The 19,431-nt window shown below is 42.4% G+C and overlaps 1 protein-coding gene across 2 annotated transcripts in view; it reads left to right on the forward strand.

Annotated features, from left to right (window-relative positions):
- The window catches only part of MAOB (monoamine oxidase B), a 112,012-nt gene extending 92,797 nt beyond the window's left edge, over window positions 1–19,215 (forward strand). For both annotated transcript variants that reach the window (XM_043897064.1, XM_043897065.1), the window contains 7 exons: window positions 1,192–1,288; window positions 2,459–2,512; window positions 5,111–5,168; window positions 8,481–8,578; window positions 15,360–15,471; window positions 16,259–16,321; window positions 18,209–19,215. In XM_043897064.1, coding sequence (XP_043752999.1) covers window positions 1,192–1,288; window positions 2,459–2,512; window positions 5,111–5,168; window positions 8,481–8,578; window positions 15,360–15,471; window positions 16,259–16,321; window positions 18,209–18,361 — 635 coding nt within the window. In that variant the 3' untranslated portion in view covers window positions 18,362–19,215. The remainder of the gene's footprint in view (window positions 1–1,191; window positions 1,289–2,458; window positions 2,513–5,110; window positions 5,169–8,480; window positions 8,579–15,359; window positions 15,472–16,258; window positions 16,322–18,208) is intronic.
- The last annotated feature ends 216 nt before the right edge of the window (window positions 19,216–19,431 follow it).

The following is a 19,431-nucleotide window of genomic DNA, read 5'->3' on the forward strand; positions in this document are numbered from 1 at the left end:
TGGAGTGGGGTGCCATTGCCTTCTCTGCCAAAACACCTTAGGGACATGCAAATGCCCCTCAATCCAGTGACCGACTAGGACACTGATTCTCACAGATGCCAAGTGGGGAGGGTCATGAAGGGAGACAGAGAAGCAAATGCAGGTTAAAAGGTCTACAGGTGTGCCTGCTCACACACAAGTTGGGGGCGTTGCATATCCTCCAAGTTCTTTCTCTAGTCTTTATTCCTCATTTTGAAGCCCTCTCATTGGATTTTCTATGCAACCTTTGCTCCGAAGTGTCCCACCATAATTTTGTTCAAACAATCCCAATTTCCTAGTAAATGATGGAGCAGGAAGAGTGGTACACTGTAGTAGGATCTTAGTCTAACATTTAAAATTCTGCCCTGACATTTTCACCATTGCCCTGTTGTATTCTTTTGTTAAAATTACATATCTTTTTTGTTCAGGAGGGGAATCAGATAAGCACTTTGTCCAGAATGAGCTGAAATTGTTTCCCAAGTTGTTCTGGAGGTGCTGTGTGAAATGCTTTCTGCCCTGTCTACAGATAGTCAAGAATTAGTTAGCATAAGTACATGTGTGCTATGTCACTTCAGTCATATCTGACTCTTTGCGGCCCTTTGGACTATAACCTCCCAGGCTCCTCTGTCCATGGGATTCTCCAGGCAGGAATATTGGAGTGGGTTGCCATACCCTCCTCCAGGGGATCTTCCTGACCCAGGGATCGAACCCTCATCTCTTATGTCTCCTACATTGACAGACGGGTTCTTTACTTCTAGCGCCATCCAAGTGGCCCCTCATAAAATGTGAATGTTCAGTGCCTTCTATTTTACAGGAATAGAATAGCATGTCTTTGACACATCTTTGGTTTTATGTGATTTCTTGTGAAAAAAGAAATGGGGACACATGTGGTAACGGTAAGGGAAAACAAGATTGCATTTAATGGTGGCCTGGATTAATTCATGACATCACATTGCTTCTTTGCAGAGAGGAACTTAGCATTTGAGTTTTTCACCAAATGTTGGCTCCTTCGCTTTTCAAACATCAGTTTGATTTGCCTTCATATATTTAGAGTATAAGGTCTTATTTTCATCCTTTGGGCTTCTCAAATTGAAAACTGTATGCTTCATTGTAACTGCTACAGGTAGTTTGATAGGGTGATGAATGTCTTTTTCCATTTTGTTCTTCTCCAAGATTACTGTGGAAGCATGATTATTGAAGGAGAGGAAGCTCCAGTTGCCTACGCATTGGATGATACTAAACCTGATGGCAGCTATCCTGCCATAATAGGGTAAGGCATGCTTGTGGTGGTGTGATGATCTTCCATATTGATAATGTATTCCTATACTATCAGTAATTGTGTCCCAAACTTTGTTCAATAATTTTTTACCCAATGTCACTTTTCTCCAAATCTAGCAATAAGAAAGATCTTATTGATTTTTTACAAATAATGTCTTCTGGGAATTCCCTGGTAGTCCACTGGTTAGGACTCCACGCTTTCATTACAGGGGACACAGGTTTGATCTCTGCTCAGGTCCTGCAAGCCACATGGCAAGGCCAAAAAAAAAAAATAAAAATAAAAATAATGTCTTTCAAGGAATAAAAATTTAGAAAGGAATTAGAATATCAATAACATTTTAAAATGTGTTATACTAGTTTTCTTCTTCATGTTTAGCACTGGGAGTTGATATATTATGGTAAGCTATCTTTTGTGAAAGTATGATATGAAGATTTGACTTAGGGTGTTCCACTAAGAAGGCTTCTTGTGGAGGCTACATGAGCATCGATGGTACTTATGTGGGATGCTGAGATTTCCCACAAGAGAGAAGCCAAGACCAGCCCAGTCCTCAGTTTGGTAGGGAACAGCAACGCAGGTGCGGATGTCATGGGGATGGAAAGGTGGTGATTACCTGGAGCAGCCAAAACTGAGATGGGTCTTAAGATATGTATGAGTTTATTTCAGAGAGAGCCAAAGGTCAAAAGAGGGAAATCAAAACCAGTTGGTTAGTTGAAGGCAATCATAGGGCTGGAAATGGAGGCAGATTCTAGAAGGCTGGGCACTAGGGAGAAGCATATTGAAGACAGGACCAAAGAACAAGGACTGGATGGAACTGTAACGTCTCAGGCACATCTTAGATAGGCATTTGAGACCCAGAGTGTATTCCTATTGACCGCCAGTCATATATGGGGAGATGGCTTAGTCATGGTAAACCCCTAGGCAAAAATTATGGCCAGTGATCTGTTTTTAGTCCCTTGAATTCCTAAAACTAGAAGGTATCTTTTAATGTCAGGAATGTAACACCTAAATAGTAAAATATGGAACATAAAATAAGATAGTGTGTTGTTTGTTTCTTCTGGTTTACTTTTAACTTGTACACTAGACACATGTGTAGCTATAGAAATGAGGCCAAGATGATAGCATCCATTGATTTCCCCCCATTTTATTGTTTGTATGTTTTAGATTTATCCTTGCCCACAAAGCCAGAAAACTGGCCCGTCTTACCAAGGAGGAAAGGTAAGGAAAAAAGTATCTGTTCTTTCTTCCCTCCTCTCTGCCTCCCTCCCTCCCTTCCTTTCCCCCTCTCTCCCTTCCTTTTCCCCTCTGTTTCTTCTTTCTACCTACTTTCAACTTCACTTAACTTTTTAACTTAAAGACTGCTTAATGTGTATTCCTAACACGACATATCTGTTATGTTTCATCATGAGGGTCTTGTAGAGAGGCACAATGCTGATAACTGAAGAACCAAGTGTTCAAAATTCAAATTTGTTGAGTTTATCATGCATAAGATACCATGCAAGGAGCTATGGAGAATACAAAAATGGATATAGCCCAGGAGTTGAAAACTTACTGGGGGAGGAGACAACCAGGTAAACAAATAACCCCTTGCAGGGCACTCTGCCATACATCCTGCATGAAAGATGCATAACAATGAAAAAGTATAGTTACAGATGGACTAGATTCCCTGGAGGTGGCAATTTCTTTCAGCAATTTGTATTCACCACTACCAACTATTTATTCCCATACCACCCCTGATAACATGGTGTGCTTCTGGCATGGTGTGCATGCTTAGTCATGTCTGACTCTGCAAGTTCAAAGACTATAGCCCGCCAGGCTCTTCTGTCCATGGAACTTCCCAGGCAAGAATACTGGAGCAGGTTGCCATTTCCTTCTTCAGGGCACATTCCCAACCCGGAGATCAAAGCCATGTCTCCTGTGTCTCCTGCATTGGCAGGCAAATTCTTTACCACTCTGCCACCTTGGGAGCCTCCCTGATAACATATTTACCAACTAAGAGCCCCTGGAGGGCTTTCCAGGTGGCACTAGTGGTAAAGAACATGCCTACCAATGCAGGAGACGCAGGAGACGTGGGTTTGATCCCTGGCTTGGGAAGGTCCCCTGGAGAAGGAAATGGCAACTTACCTCAGTATGCTTTCCTGGGAAATACTATGGACAGAGGAGCCTGGTGGGCTACAGTCCATGGGGTCACAAAGAGTCAGACATGATGAGCGTGCACACACAAGAGCCCATGAATACATTATGGCACATCCTCTCCTGCCTCCATCCTTAGCTTGCTGCTTTACGACTATTGCCACCACTGTGCTTGGCCAGGGCTATGGAGGTCTGATTGGGCCACTTACCTAAAAAATGTCCCCACTAGAATATTAAGATCCAAAAAGGGATGGATTGGGAGTTTGGAATTAGCAGATGCAAACTCTTATACATAGAATGGATAGACAGCAAGGTCCTGCTGAATAGCACAGGGAACTATTTTCAATATCTGGTGATAAACCATAATGGAAAAGAATATGAAAAAAAGAATGTACAAAAATTGCATACAATAAAACATATTATAAACCAATAAGAAAATAGTATTATCTGTAAATGTTAATAATTACAGTATTAAGTAAAATAAAATGTTGCAAAACAGTAAAAAAAAAAAAAAAAAATCCGTGAAAGTAGGAAGTTTTGTCTGGTCGGTTCACTGCTGAATCTCCAGTGCCTGGAACAGATCTTTTCCCAATATGTCTTTTGATCATATTTATGGGTTATTCATTTTATACTATAATAAAGATTTAGCTTTTTATGAAGTTAGGTTGATCTGTTTTTAAAATCATTGCTTCTGAATGGTCTATCATGCATAGAAAAGACTTTTCCGTTTCAAGATCGGTTTAAATTACTCATTTTCAGTGCTTTTCTGTTTTCATCTATTCTGTGTGAATCTTTGATCCTTCTGAAATATATTTTGGTGTAAGAAGTCACATAGGAGTCCAATTTTGCTTCTTTCATGGGTAGCCGTTTGTCCCAGCGTCATTTTATTGAATAATCTATCTTTTCTTCATGAGTTTAAAATGCCCGCCTTTATGATTCTAAATTCCCTTATATATTTGGTTCTATTTAATTTTCTTTGTTCTGTCTGACTGGAAACTTTATATGCTTTTTACCCATGGTTCTCAAACTTAATCACCTAGAAGGTTTGTGAAAACACACATGCTTCCACTGCTGTTTCTGAGTTGGCAGGTCTGGGATGAGATCTGAGAGTCTGCATTTCTGACAAGCTCCCAAATGATGCAGTTGCTACTGGTTCTGGGGCCACACTGTTTTACCGTGATTAGTGAAAAAATCAGATGAGTTTGTGGACAAAAATAAAGGTTGGAGAGCTTAAGTAACCTGCTTAAGACTTCACAGCATGGAAGAGACAGAAGCAGAATTCAAAGTTGCTCTTGCTCCACTTTGCCCATTTCCTCTTAGTGGGATTAGGAGAGAAGGAAGGTAGCAGGAATCCTATCTTGGTCCTCTCAGAATCTCCAGTGCTTAGGAAATTGACAACAGGTACACAAAGTTTCCTTCAATGAATGAATAAATTGCCCTGTGCCCCTGGTGATGCAGGCAATGCATCCCTTTCTTTTCATTATAACTTTTTGTGACCTCGTAGATTTCAGATACTGGAACTAAAATAAAGTGCCTTGCTTTGAAAAGTTAAAATCAAATGTCAAGTGGAAGCAAAAGTTCAGAGGCTCAGAATCTTTTTGAATGATGAGAATCATAGACACCTCTTCCACTTTTGCTTCCTTCTTCATTTGCATTTATTTTTTTCCTCCCCTCTTCCCATAGGTTGAAGAAACTCTGTGACCTCTATGCAAAGGTTCTGGGCTCACAAGAAGCTTTGCACGTAAGGCTTCCCAACCCTTCCCTATGGGAGAAAGATCTTCTTTTTTTTTTCTTTCTTTCTTTTTTTTTCAACTTTGGCAGCACTGTGCAGCATGTGGGATCTTAGTTCCCTGACCAGGGATTGAACCTGTGCACCCTGCAGTGGAAGCTGGGAATCTTAACCACTGGAGCACCAGGGAACCCGAGAGATCTTTCTTTGTTGTGTTGGGCCTAGCAGTGATGGGCTCATGCAAGTCAGGTTCTAGAGTTCATGTTTTCCTTGATCTATTCTTGGTGGGGTGTGCACAACAGGGCCGGTCAACTTATGAGTTGTCCTGGAGGGCATGGGCCCTGGCTAGTGGCAGCTTGAAAAGTGAAAGTGAAGTCGTTCAGTCATGTCTGACTCTTTGTGACCCCATGGACTATAGCCTACCAGGCCACTCCATCCATGGGATTTTCCAGGCAAGAGTACTGGAGTGAGTTGCCATTTCCTTCTCCAAGTGGCAGCTTAGGGACCCTGCAAATTAATGTGTTTTACGTGATGCTACCCTTGTCCCTGAGTTCAGAGCTCTTCCTGGAGCAGGGAAGACATGCTGATTGGCTCAAGGTGAGCCTTGTCAGCTGAGCTTCCTAGACATCTTTGCAGGTAGTTCTCCTCCCCTCCTCATGGCTAAAGGCGGGATGATATGGGAGGTAGGGCTGTAGGGGCATTAGGTGATAGTCAAAGGACCCAATGTGCCCATAACCAGTAGCCATAACCACCACCCCCATCAATATTTAAGACAAGCCGACGTTTCCTTCCATTCACCAGACTGCTGGGTTTTTAATGTTTTGACACGGATTACATCACCTTTTGCAAGTTATTATTAAATCCAGTTATCCATGAAGCATTTGAAGACAATGGAAAACAATGTACGAATGAGCGGTTAAAGCATAAGGAAACTCTAATGAAGGGGCTAAGAATGTTTAACTTGTTAAGCCTCTTAAATCTAAATCTCTGCACCACACATCATGACCGAGTTGAACAGCTCCATGGCTTCATCTAATCCCTTGAACATTTATTTTGCTCAACTTTGCAATGCCTGACTTCCTTCTAGTCAAGTTGTTGTGGTTTTTGAATTTGTCATTTTTGTTCATCCTTTTAAGGCAAGAGTTACTTGTTATAGGTGAAACACATGCTCTTGAAGCTTCGAAGAATTCGTCCTCAGCAAATGAACAAGAATGACAAATTGATTGGTTTGGAGAGAAACATAATAATAATGAAGAATGGGTTTTGTTTCATTTTTCATTGTCATACGCCATTTAACAAGATTAAGTATAAGCATAGCCTCTGGACACAAGGATACTATGAGTGAAGAAGCAAAACCCAAACTATACGCACATTAAAAATTAATCCTGTCACAGCTGCTGAAATTGGCTGGTCTTTCTATTTAAAAAATACAGTTCAAGATATTTCTCCCTGGTAGATACTCAAGTTTTTTTGAAGTTACATTCTGAGACACCCTCAGGCTGAGGCAGTGCAGAGCTGAGAATCCTCCGACCACCTGTGAGATGGTTGTTTGGGGAACCCCAGTGGGAGGGGAAAACAGTTCTCAAATTCCCAAAAAGCTGATCATTTTTAACAGGGGGACAGTCTCTTTTTCTTAGAAAAATATGGATAATTAATTTCTGATGATAAGAATGAGTTGTTTGTTCTTGGCATAGAGAGTGGCACTTGCTTTGGCATTTGTCCTGGGAGCAGGGAAAGGTGAAACATGAAATCCAAACTTTCTTCTGATTGGCTGACTGGATATAGGCAGAGAAGGATGCTTATGAGGTGGTTATCACACTCAGATGCAGAGAGGGAAGAGGGCTGGGCCAGAGGCATCGGAGCCACTTATACCTAGCACAAAGGGCCTTGTGCTTTGTTCATTGTTACAAATAGCTATTCAAAGTCCCATGTGTGACTGCAATTGTTTTAAATGAAACAACTTTTCCAAATCTCTTTTTACAACTAACATTTTTCTCTTAAGACTTGCCATGTTGATTTTATTAATAACTTTTCAAAATAATGCTTAATGATAACACTTACGTTTACTTTTTTTAAATAAAACTTGCACTTCACAAAACCTCAGCTAATGTTTTGCCTATTCATGGCAAAAACATATTTTTCAGGCTGATCATTGCCTGCATGTATTGCCATCAATGGGCTTCAGCTGGTAAAGAATCTGCCTGCAATGCAAGAGACTCCAGTTCGATTCCTGGGTCAGGAAGTTCCCCTGGAGAAGGGATAGGCTACCCACTCCAGTATTCTTGGGCTACCCTCATGGCTCAGATGGTAAAGAATCTGCCTGCAATGCAGGAGACCTGTGTTTGATCCCTGGGTTGGGAAGATCCCCTGGAAGAGGGCATGGCAACCTACTCCAGTATTCTTGCCTGGAGAATCCCCATGGGCAAAGGAGCCTGGCGGACTATAGTTCATAGGGTCTCAAAGAGTCGGACATGACTGAGTGACTAAACACAGCACAGCACTGCACATTGCCATCAACAGAATTGCCTACATCCCATGAAAACATTAATTTGTCTGTCCTAGCTTCTCTTAACAAAGTTGACTTGCACCAAAAACGTGAATCTGGTCATTCTTTTTACTTAACAGTCAGTCTTTCTACTTTTCTTCCTCCTCTTTACTCCATTAAGCATAAATCCTTTTTCAAACTTGTCCTGAAACTATTAGGCACTAAAAGCTTCTTAATACCTAAGACCACTTTAAACATGGAGCTAGACAGTTGCAATTTATGAATGGTACCTGGGACATGAATGAAGCAAGGGTGAAAACTTTCTAAGTCAGAATTTCTTAGAAGTTTATAACCAAGGACATTTACATGTTCAAAGTCATATCTCTAAAAACATTAGAACGATAAGGCTTTATTTTAGACATAGGGCTTCCCTGATAGCTCAATTGGTAAAGAATCTGCCTGCAACGCAGGAGACCCCCGTTCGATTCCTGGGTCAGGAAGATCCACTGGAGAAGGGATAGGCTACCCACTCCAGTATTCTTGGGCTTCCATTGTGGCTCAGCTGGTAAAGAATCTGCCTGCAATACAGGAGACCTGGATTCCATCCCTGGGTTGGGAAGATCCCCTGGAGTAGGGAATGGTTACCCACTCCAGTATTCTGACCTGGAGAATTCCATGGACTGTATAGTCCATGGGGTCGCAAAGTTTTGGACACAACTGAGTGATACTTTAGATATATGTTGGTTCTCCAGTGAAGCCTACCGTGATGTGTTTGATTTATTCTGGATGAGATCACTTCCTTTGATTCTTCTCTGAATTTTTGTCACTCTGCCTTGCAGCCGGTGCACTATGAAGAGAAGAACTGGTGTGAGGAGCAGTACTCAGCAGGTTGCTACACTTCTTATTTCCCTCCTGGGATCATGACTCAATATGGAAGGTAGAGTAAAAGTGGGCTCAGTTCTAACTGAAATTCCCTGAACCTGAATCCATAACTCTAAGAAGGTTCATGTAGCTCTTCTCTCTTGTTTCTTGTAAATGCTTGGAAAAAATCCCCAAATCCCCGGGTTCCTTTGTATCTTGTCAATCTCACTACTGAAGTCTTTGCAATGCCACATCATGGTGGCACTTTGGACTCTGAATTCCTCTGAAGGAGCAATCCCAGTCAATAGAACCAAAGAAGATTGCAGCCTAAGATTAGGAATTTAGATAGGGGATTCATGTATATTGTCAGAAAAACTGTCTCTATAGCAAGTGTAGGGCTCAGTGAAACTTCCTCAAATGGCACCACATAAGTGCCAACATGTGTACAGCATTATAAAAACAAATCAAGTTCTAGACTGAGGATAAAGGGACTTGGGTTCCACTGTTGATTCTACCAATAACCAACTTTTCCATCCTGGACAGGCCATTTCTCTCTGAACCTTATTTTCCTTATCAGGTGTATGAGAAAACACAAGGTAGCATACAGTAGACAAGAATCAGTATATTAATGAGAGCATACTTTTTAAAAACATCTTTATTGGGATATAATTCACATACCATTACTTTGCCAACAAAGGTCTGTCTAGTCAAAGCTATGGTTTTTCCAGTAGTCATGTATGGATGTGAGAGTTGGACTATTTTTTTTTTTTTTTTTTGCTGATAAAGCAAGAGATTTTATTGGGAAAGGGCACCCGGGTGGAGAGCAGGAGGGTAAGGGAACCCAGGAGAACTGCTCTGCCGCGTGGCTCGCAGTCTTGGGTTTTATGGTGATGGGATTTGTTTCCGGGTAGTCTTTGGCCAATCATTCTAATTCAGAGTCTTTCCTGGTGGCACACGCATCAGCCAAGATGGGTGCTAGCGAGAGGGATTCTGGGAAGTGGACAGACACGTGGTGTCTCCTTTTGACCTTTCTGGAACTCTTCCGGTTGGTGGTGGCTTATTAGTTCCGTATTCCTTATCAGGATCTCCTGTCATAAAACAACTCATGCAAATGGTTATTATGGTGCCTGGCCAGGGTGGGCGGTTTCAGTCAGTGTGCTTCCCCTAACAACTCCCCCCTGAGAGACTTCATACTCAAGATGCTTCTTGGGAATTGGGGCGGAGGTCTCTTTCTTCTGTAACTTCTTCCTGCTGTGCCTGGGCGTAGGTCTGCCTAGCAGAGCAGAAGTCTCTCTCTACCTGATCTAAGTTGGGGTGTTCCATATCTGAAACCAGCTTTCACTCTTGTAATAACAGCATTTTGGTTTGAAACTGTTGGCGCCTCTCAGAGTTGAAATAGACAGGGGCCAAACAGGAGACCTAAAAGGATGGTCATCACTGGTCCCCAGAAACAGGAGGCAACATTTGGGGTGAGGGCTGCAGGGTTTGTGACTTTTTTTTTTTTTTTGATTGGCTGGTGGTGAAGCAACAGAGCTGTGCTCCAGGAATCTTGTGTTTAGTCTGAAGTTACCACTTTCCACCTGGGTGGGGGCTCCAGTTCTGTAGAAGAACTCAAAAGACATTGTTATGCATATTTCTTTGAGTAGGAACTAGGACCCTGTCTCAAGGCTGTACCACCATTTGATTGTTTCTCCTCTGTTTCTGTATTCCCTCCCTTCCCTGATTAGCAATTGTTTGAATCCACCCTTTGGAACTCAGGGAAGGTCAAGGAGGCTGAATGAAGCCTATATCCTACAGATAAGAAATGGAGAACACACAGCAGATCTGTACTCCAGAATCGCCACCCCACAGAGTCCTGTTCAGTTTTAATTTAGGGAACAGGGCAACTATGACTGTGATAACTTCCTGTCAAAATGGAGCATAGGACTGCCTCAGCTTGGAGAAGAGACACTGAATTGGAAGTATTCCTGAGTTCCAAGTCCTAGATCTGAGCCTTGTATGATTAAAATCTCAATCTCTTGGTCTGCCATTTTGTTGTAACAGACCCAATTAGTAGTAGCTGGAGGAGGGATAACTGGAATTTTAGTAGACAAAGTAAATCTCTCTTTTTTTTTTTTTTTAGAAGAATAGGTCTGAAACCCAGTCTGTACCTGGCACTTCGGGGAGACTTTTAGCCAGGTGGCCAGTTGCCTAGTTTTATAAAAAGTAAGGTATAAGTTACTAGCTTCCAGCAGACATTGTTTTGAAAATGGTGGCATCTAAGCCTGACACGACTCAGAAAACTCAAGTGTTTAGCAATACAAGGTCTAGTCTGAAATTACACCCATAGTAACACCTGGTTATTCCCCAGGATGTCTGAACCATAGCTGAGTACTCTATTTTGACTTTTAATTGTAAAATTTTTCCTTAATAGCCAAAGCAGATGTCACTATTAATGATGTCAGTGTTTCTCTAGGTATGAGAAGATGCAAGAATTGGGACTCATAAAATCTCTTGAAAAGATCTAACTATCTGAAGGCCTGTTCTGCCAGTTTTTTTTTTAGAGCACAGAGTGCCTCATTCCTGATTTTCACCCTGAACTCCTTTCAGGGCCGTTGAAAGTCAGCAGTTGCACAGGCCATGATTTAATCTCTGTAGATGCAGATGGCAAGTGTCAATCTTCAATTGACAGAGCCCCTTTTTGCTCACAAACTTGACCATGATTTTGAGGGGGGCATTTCATGACCATTTTATCCCATAGTGCTGAGAATGTCCATTCTCAGGTTTGGCAAAGATTTTGTTGACAGGCCACTCAATGTGCTGTTACTGGACTAGGCCATTAAACAGTATCCAAAATTCTCTGGACCACCTGTCTTACTAGCCTCTTGGTCCAGGAAAACATTCCCTCTTGTTGCTTTTTCTCATATCTAGAGTTACACTGTTATCATCATCGATCTCATAGGGAACTATATATTATTCTATCAGAGGCCTCAGTCACACATTTGGCAGTGTAAGAAACAGTAATTTTGTAAAACAGGTGAAATATAAAGAACATAGCCAGCAGTATTAGTAAAGTCACAAGTAAGACTTAAGTTAAGAGCTTCCATTAGATGTAGCCCAGTATATCCCAGGTTGTCTGACTTAGTCTACTCTGTACGAATCTTTATCTTTCAGGGAAATTATACATTGGCACCACCATCTATAAGGCACATAGCCCAGTTTTCTAGTGTTACTAGACTGATTATCCTTAGTATGATTTAATTGTTTCCAACACAGAGGAGACTTTAAACCTAAATTACCATAGCCTGGTGTTATCTATATAAATCCTTCTCATAATTGTGGGAGATTTCTTTCTCCTTTGCTGAAACTTTTCTTGCTGCTCTGATTGAGCTTGAGTAATAGATAAAAGCTCAAATTTATGGCCAGAGTCAGAGCAGGCATTATTAATTGGCCTGGTGAGGGGATCCCATCTAGTAATATCACAGTGACCTGAATACGACTATAATTTTTTTTTAAGTGAATTTTCTCAGGGCCAACCAGTTAGAGCCTTGTAGTAGAGAAATTTACTAAAGTAACCCAGAGCTAGACACAGGTAATTGGCCACAAACCCAACAATTGGATTGATTTCTAAAACTAGCATAGGATCAGGCCTATGATAAAAAAGCATTTGATTTATATACAAAGGTCTAAGAAGTCAAGAAAACATAAATGATCATACGAATCAGGTCCAGCATCTTGGACAAGCTGTCTACCTCTGATGTCGCTGTCTTCTCATCCTGGTGTAGTGTAGTTTCTCCTGTTTGAGCATCATTAAGGTGAGATCAGGTCAGCTGTCTTCTCTATAGACCAATCCAGGGCCGATCAGGGCACTCTAGCCAGTTGTCCATGTCAGGAGGAGACCAGGGACAAAAGGGTCCCAGTTGCGGCCACTGGGTCTGGTCCATTGGCAGGCAAGCAGGCCCCTGAGTACCCTGAGTGGTCAGGATGTCAGTCTCAGCGAAGAAGAATCCCACCAGAGTTGCCATTTGTTGCAGGAAGGAGGACCCCTTCCAGGGCCCAAAACTGGGCTCTTTTCTAATACTCAGAAATGAACTGTCCGAGGAGACACATGTGCTGATAAAGCAAGAGATTTTATTGGGAAAGGTGAGAGTTGGACTATAAAGAAAGCTGAGCACTGAAAATTTTTTAACTGTGGTGTTGGAGAAGACTCTTGAGAGTCCCTTGGACTGCAAGGAGATCCGACCAGTCCATCCTAAAGAAAATCAGTCCTGAATATTCATTGGAAGGACTGATGCTGAAGCTGAAACTCCAATCCTTTGGCCACATGATGGGAAGAATTGATTCACTGGACAAGACCCTGATGCTGGGAAAGATTGAAGGCAGGAGGAGAGGGGGATGACAGAGGATGAGATGGTTGTATGGCATCACTGACTCGATGGACATGAGTTTGAGTAAGCTCTGGGAGTTGGTGATGGACAAAGAAGCCTGGCGTGCTGCAGTCCATGGGGTCGCAAAGAGTTGGACACAACTGAGAGACTGAACTGAATTCACATACCATAAAATCCACCCATTCAAAATGCATAATTCAATGGCTTTAGCATTTTATAGTGTTGTGCAGACAAGTATGAATCATTAGTGTTTAGTTTATTGTAGTTAACAAGGTATGAATTAATAATACAGCAGTAATTATTATGACCGTTAGAGCAATACTAAACCAAGGAATCATTTGGTATCAAGAGCTCAATCTAAACAGAATAAGAAATGTAGAGTGATGAGTAAAAGGCTGAATATGCAACAGAAAAAAAAGGGGTGTGAGTAAATGTAAATGGCTAATCAATATGTTCGTAAAAACCAGTCAAAGAAGGATTAAAACCTGCTTGTGAGAAGATACATAGAGGCTTTGGTTAGCACTGTCTGCATCTTCCTGAAGATGGCAAAATATCATCTGTGAGATCATTCTGGGGTAAAAGGGCGCCACCTGATTAGTTACTGGGTCAATAAGCTAATTTTTGTATATGCTGATTGTAGACTATGTCAGTAATAATTATTTCATTCATCACTTATTACCTATGTGCCAACTATTTGCCAAGCATTCTGTTGAAAACTTCAGTATAGGCAGACCTGGAAGATATTGAGGGTTCAGTCCCAGACCACTACAATAAAGTGAGTCACACAATTTTTTTTTTTTTTTTTGGTTTCGTAGTGCATAGTTTCCTTGTTAGTACAGTGATGAGTATCCCCGCCTGTCAGGTGGGAGACCGGGGTTACATTCCCCGAAGCGGAGGTGAGCTCTTTTGGAGCTTCCCAGATGGCACTGTGGTAAAGAGTCTGCCTGCAATGCAGGAGACTCGGGTTCAATCCCTCGGTTGGGAAGATACCCTGGAGAAGGGCCTGGCAGCCCACTCCGGTATTCTTGCTTGGAGAACCCTTCCTGAAGACCCTTAGGCTCTGCAACCCATGCTGGCTATGGGTAATTCCAGATGATGCTGTGTATTGTTATCAGCATTCTAGTCTTTTATAATATCTTCTATTCTCCTCCTTTTTTTTTCTTGATGGCTGCAATAAGGTTAGGTGAAAGAAAACCCACCAGTTCAAACCAATTCGTTTTGTTTTCTCTGAAAAGTTCAGTGGTGTACAGTGGTGGCTAAGAGTCAGGGTATTAGCTCTGGACATCCACATCCATTATCTGGAATATAATGGAAACATGGACTAGGATGAATAATGCCATATTGATGGTGCCTCCCTTATGGTATTTTTGTCAAGGTAACAGCAAACTACCCCTCTTAGAAACCAAATGTTGTGACCTTCTGTACTATTATGTAGCATATGGGCTTCTTGTTGTTGCTGTTGTGTAGTCACTCAATCATGTCCGACTCTTTGCAACCCCATGCACTATAGCCCACCAGGCTCCTCTGTCCATGGGGATTCTCCAGACAAGAATACTGGAGTGGGTTGCCATTTCCTCCTCCAGGGGATCTTGCTGACCCAGGGATCAAACCTGCATCTCTTACATTTCCTGCATTGCAGGGGGATTCTTTACCACTAAGCCACCAGCAAGCCCGGGGCAATTTTCTTTAGTGGAGGCAATAGCCAAACAGTGCTGACATCAGAAGACTACCTTTCAGCAGCTGGGAGTAAGTCCTTCATTCTTGAAGGAAGGTCTAGGTGAACCTAATGTCCACCATAGTTCCTGTACCTCCATATTCTCATCTGCAAAATGAGGATAATGATAGTATTGACCTCTTAGGGTTGTGGTAAAGATTAATGCACTTAGAGGAGCGCTTGGTGCCCCCCAAAATGTTAACTGTTATCATTTAATGCAATAAAACTCTTCACATTGATAAAGTGCTCAGTGAATCGTTATTGTGGAGCCATAGTGATATGCACAGGTTTGTTGAATGTTGCTGTTAAGAAAGGTTTTAAAAATCATTGGATCATGCCCCTTAAGGGTTGGGGAAGCTGGAGCTCAGTGAGAGAACACTTTGCCAAATTCACTGGTGGAATGACCAGGTGGGAAACTGGGGGCACGGGTCTCCTTGCTCAAACCTGGTGAATCATAAAAGGAGCTATCCATGACCGGGCACATATAGTCCCTCACTTCATGTACTGGAAGCAAATGCTTCTTTTACCTCGGTTGATGACAGCCCCTTTACCTGTAAGTTTCTTGGTGCAGGAGTGAATTTTGGCTTTTATTCCACTTTTGTCTGTGACAGAGATCATGCAAGAACTGAAGGAAACTATGAACTTCATTCCAAAATTGCCATTGGACCTCCTGACATTTAGAATCTGAGGAAAGTGACCAGCCTTGGTCTTTGTAGGAAGGCTGTCCTCTGGCTCTCTGAGACTGACCACTGTTACCTCTTTGCTTTCATTTCAAGGGTTCTACGCCAGCCAGTGGGCAGGATTTACTTTGCAGGCACAGAGACTGCTACACACTGGAGTGGCTACATGGAGGGAGCTGTGGAGGCTGGCGAGAGAGCGGCCCGAGAGGTAGGGCCTGAGGTCACATGCTGTGGAGAAGGAAGTAACTCAGGGTCCTGACAAGCAGGTTAAAGATGTCTGAGATCCTGGAGGCCAACTCCCCATTAACCCCCATCTGAAAAACCACAGAACACCCTTTTAACAGTAGTCTTGGGTGAAACGAGCACCTTAACCCCAAAGTAATGAGTCCAAGGTAAAAAGACTCCATGGGGCAAAATATCACCATGGCTATACTTGAGAGAGAACCTCGGTCTAATATTATGAAACCAAACATGTTTAGCCTAGGACTCAGAATTCATTTATATATTTCCTGACAGTTCCTCTGGTCTCATCCCTATTAAGACGTGTTTGCGGCTACTAAAATTTATTGTGAGTCTAATGATTGTGCTTAGTCGCTCAGTCGTGTCTGACTCTGTGCAACCCTATGGACTGTAGCCCACCAGGCTCCTCTGTCCTTGGAATTCTCCAGACAAGAATATTGGAGTGGGTTGCCATGCCCTCCTCCAGGGCATCTTCCCAACCCAGGGATCGAACCCGAGTCTCCTGCGTTGCAGGCAGATTCCTTACCTTGAGCCACCAAGGAAGCCCAAGATGCCACAGATGAAAGATCTTTTGGATCTTTTTTGAAGGTTCAGTGGACTACACTGGCTTTTACCCTGGGGTGTTTAATGGATATCCCAAAAGACATTGTTAATCTGTATTTAAAGAGCAGATTAGGAGATTAAGAGAAAGATTAGTAGATGAGGAGAAAGACAGTGTTGTTTTTGTTATTCACGAAGATGCTCTTTCTTTTCAGATCCTGCATGCCATGGGCAAGATCCCAGAGGATGAAATCTGGCTGCCTGAACCGGAGTCTGTGGTAGGTTCTATTTTATTTCATGAATTTAAATCTCTTTCCTTTGAGAACAGTTATTTGCAAATAGAACACACTTGCATATGTTCACAGACCCTCCCCATAGTGATTCAACCCATGGATGTTTAAAGGGATTTCATGGGTAAGGGCAGAGGTGAGGGATTTAGAAGAACTTTGATAAATTTGTAGCTGCCACATGCCTTGCAGATTATTAGGAAAAATATTTTTGGGTCGGGTAAGATTACTCAGAGAATTCTAGGCTTATTAAGAACTCGATAAAGGTCTCTTGAATAACTCTCTAACCTGGTGATAGGGTGGAGGAAATGAAGGGAAGATAAGTCAGTATCCTCTGTTAGGAGGGCAAAGAAGTGGAATGAAACAGGGCAGATTTAAATTAAAAATGCATTTTCAACTGGAAATAGAACTGCCATATGACCCAGCAATACCACTTCTGGGCACACACACTGAGGAAACCAGATCTGAAAGAGACACATGCACCCCAATGTTCATCGCAGCACTGTTTATAATAGCCAGGACATGGAAGCAACCTAGATGCCCATCAGCAGATGAATGGATAAGGAAGCTGTGGTACATATACACCATGGAATTTTACTCAGCCGTCAAAAAGAATTCATTTGAACCAGTCCTAATGAGATGGATGAAACTGGAGCCCCTTATACAGAGTGAAGTAAGCCAGAAAGATAAAGAACATTACAGCATACTAACACATATATATGGAATTTAGAAAGATGGTAACGATAATCCTATATGCAAAACAGAAAAAGAGACACAGAAATACAGAACAGACTTTTGAACTCTGTGGGAGAAGGTGAGGGTGGGATGTTTCAAAAGAACAGCATGTATACTATCTATGGTGAAACAGATCACCAGCCCAGGTGGGATGCATGAGACAAGTGCTCGGGCCTGGTACACTGGGAAGACCCAGAGGAATCGGGTGGAGAGGGAGATGGGAGGGGGGATCGGGATGGGGAATAAGTGTAAATCTATGGCTGATTCATATCAATGTATGACAAAACCCACTGAAATGTTGTGAAGTAATTAGCCTCCAACTAATAAAAAAATTAAAAAAAAAATGCATTTTCAATATGCCTATCATTTTGTAATAAGACCCCAGGAGATTTTCCTGACTGGAAGGAAGGATACATAGGGGGATAGAGTGAAATGCATTGTAGAGGACAAGTATCTGAAAGGTCAGAGTTACTTGTCTATCAGGTCAAAGGCAATAGCCTGGTCACTCCAAAGTCTTTCTCTTAGTGCTTCTGTCAGAGATGGGATTGAGGACTGAGTGGACCACAGATCCATTCACTCAACACATATTTATTATGCAACCCGCCACTGGCACAATACTTATTGTGTCATCAGCCACTGGGATAATGGTACAACCATACTTTCAGAGCTCAGCACGTGGTGGAGAAAAGAGATGACAACCAAAAAGCCCCATGTGTGATGAAGATGACATGCTGAGAATGTAAACAGAGAGAGTCAACTTAGCTTGGGGATATTGGAAAGGCTCCCGGAGGAAGTGAGGGGGAAACTGAGGCTTGAAGTTAGTGGTCAGAGTTAACTAATTCAAGGAGAGCATCACACTGACTCAGTGGATGTGAACTTGGGCAAACTCTGGGAGTTGGTGAGGGATAGGGAGGCCTGGCATGCTGCAGTCCATGGGGTTGCAGAGAGTTGGACGTGACCAAGCAACTGAACAATAACAACAGGTGGGGAATGGAGATGAATGTTCTGAGCAAAGGGAATGTGATGTTTCGTGGCCTGGAGGTTGGCAAATGTGAGCCACATTCAGAGAAATGGGGGAAATACAGACTTCCTGGAGCAAGGTGCACAAGCCCTGTACTGACACCAAGTATTCTCTGACCCCAGGATGTTCCTGCAAAACCCATCACCACCACCTTCTTGCAAAGGCATTTGCCCTCTGTGCCTGGCCTGCTGAAGCTGATTGGATTGACCACCATCTTTTCAGCAACTGCTCTCGGCTACCTGGCCCACAAGAGGGGGCTCCTGATGCGAATCTAAAGAGAGGGCATCTGTAACCACACCCTGGTGTATGGGTTTGGGGGAAGGCACTGTAATAAAGTTGCACAAAGACGCGAAGAATGTAGAGTGAGGCGGGGAGCATGACGATCAGTCAGACTTTCTGACCACAGAATACACAGTCTCTCTTTCTCCATTTTGACACCTGTGTATTGTCTAGTACCTAGCTCTGTCTCACCCACTTCCAAGTTCACTGGCTCCAGAATCTTTACAGTAGTTAAATTGGCTTGTGAAAGGTCCTTGCTATCCTGCTATACATTGCCCAGGCACACACACACACACACATAAAACACTACTTTTTTCTTACCTCTATGGCTTTGCGCTTGTCCTTCTTCTTTCCTGTAATGTCCACAACCTTCCAGGCTCTCTGCATTTGTCTTTAAAATCCCATATTGTTACAGCTGGAAGAACTTAGACACCATCAAATCCTTACTTTCTGTTTTAGAGTTGAGCAAACTGAAATGGAGAGAGGAGGAACTTAATGGCTTAATGTCCACAATAAGCCACTGATATTCTGGTGACTAGGACACAGGTCCATTGCTTTATCCCGTCTCTCAGGATGGATTGCCCAATCACCCTTCTCTACTCCCTGCCAAGGTCGCTGATAGTGTCCCCTTGGGTGGGTTTACTCTGTACTAAGTTGTTTTGTGCTACTCAGATGCTACTACTCAGTATATATCCTTAAGTCTTACTGTCTTAGGCAGTGTGTCTTGAGCTCATTTTACTTTTTTTCATGGTAAGAGTTCTTGTCTTTTCTTCCTTTTGTATCCTCCACTGAATCTGGATACAAAGGTTGGTGCACATTTGGGTAATTCAAATAAAGTTGATTGACCAGATGTCTGTTGTCTTTTCTTTTTGGGTAATGACTTTCAGGGTTTTGATAGATCAAATCAAGATTCAGTATTAGGCATATAATTGAGGCTTAAAAGCATTTAGTCAAAATTTCCTTGAAGCTCAGATGATGCATGCATTTTGATTGTGTGATCCATCATGGGTGGCGTCTATGTGAGCACTTGGCAAGTGATTTATAATGATATGATAAGGATGCTAAA

This window comes from Cervus elaphus, chromosome X (genome assembly GCF_910594005.1).
Source record: "Cervus elaphus chromosome X, mCerEla1.1, whole genome shotgun sequence".
NCBI classification, from domain to species: Eukaryota; Metazoa; Chordata; class Mammalia; order Artiodactyla; family Cervidae; genus Cervus; species Cervus elaphus.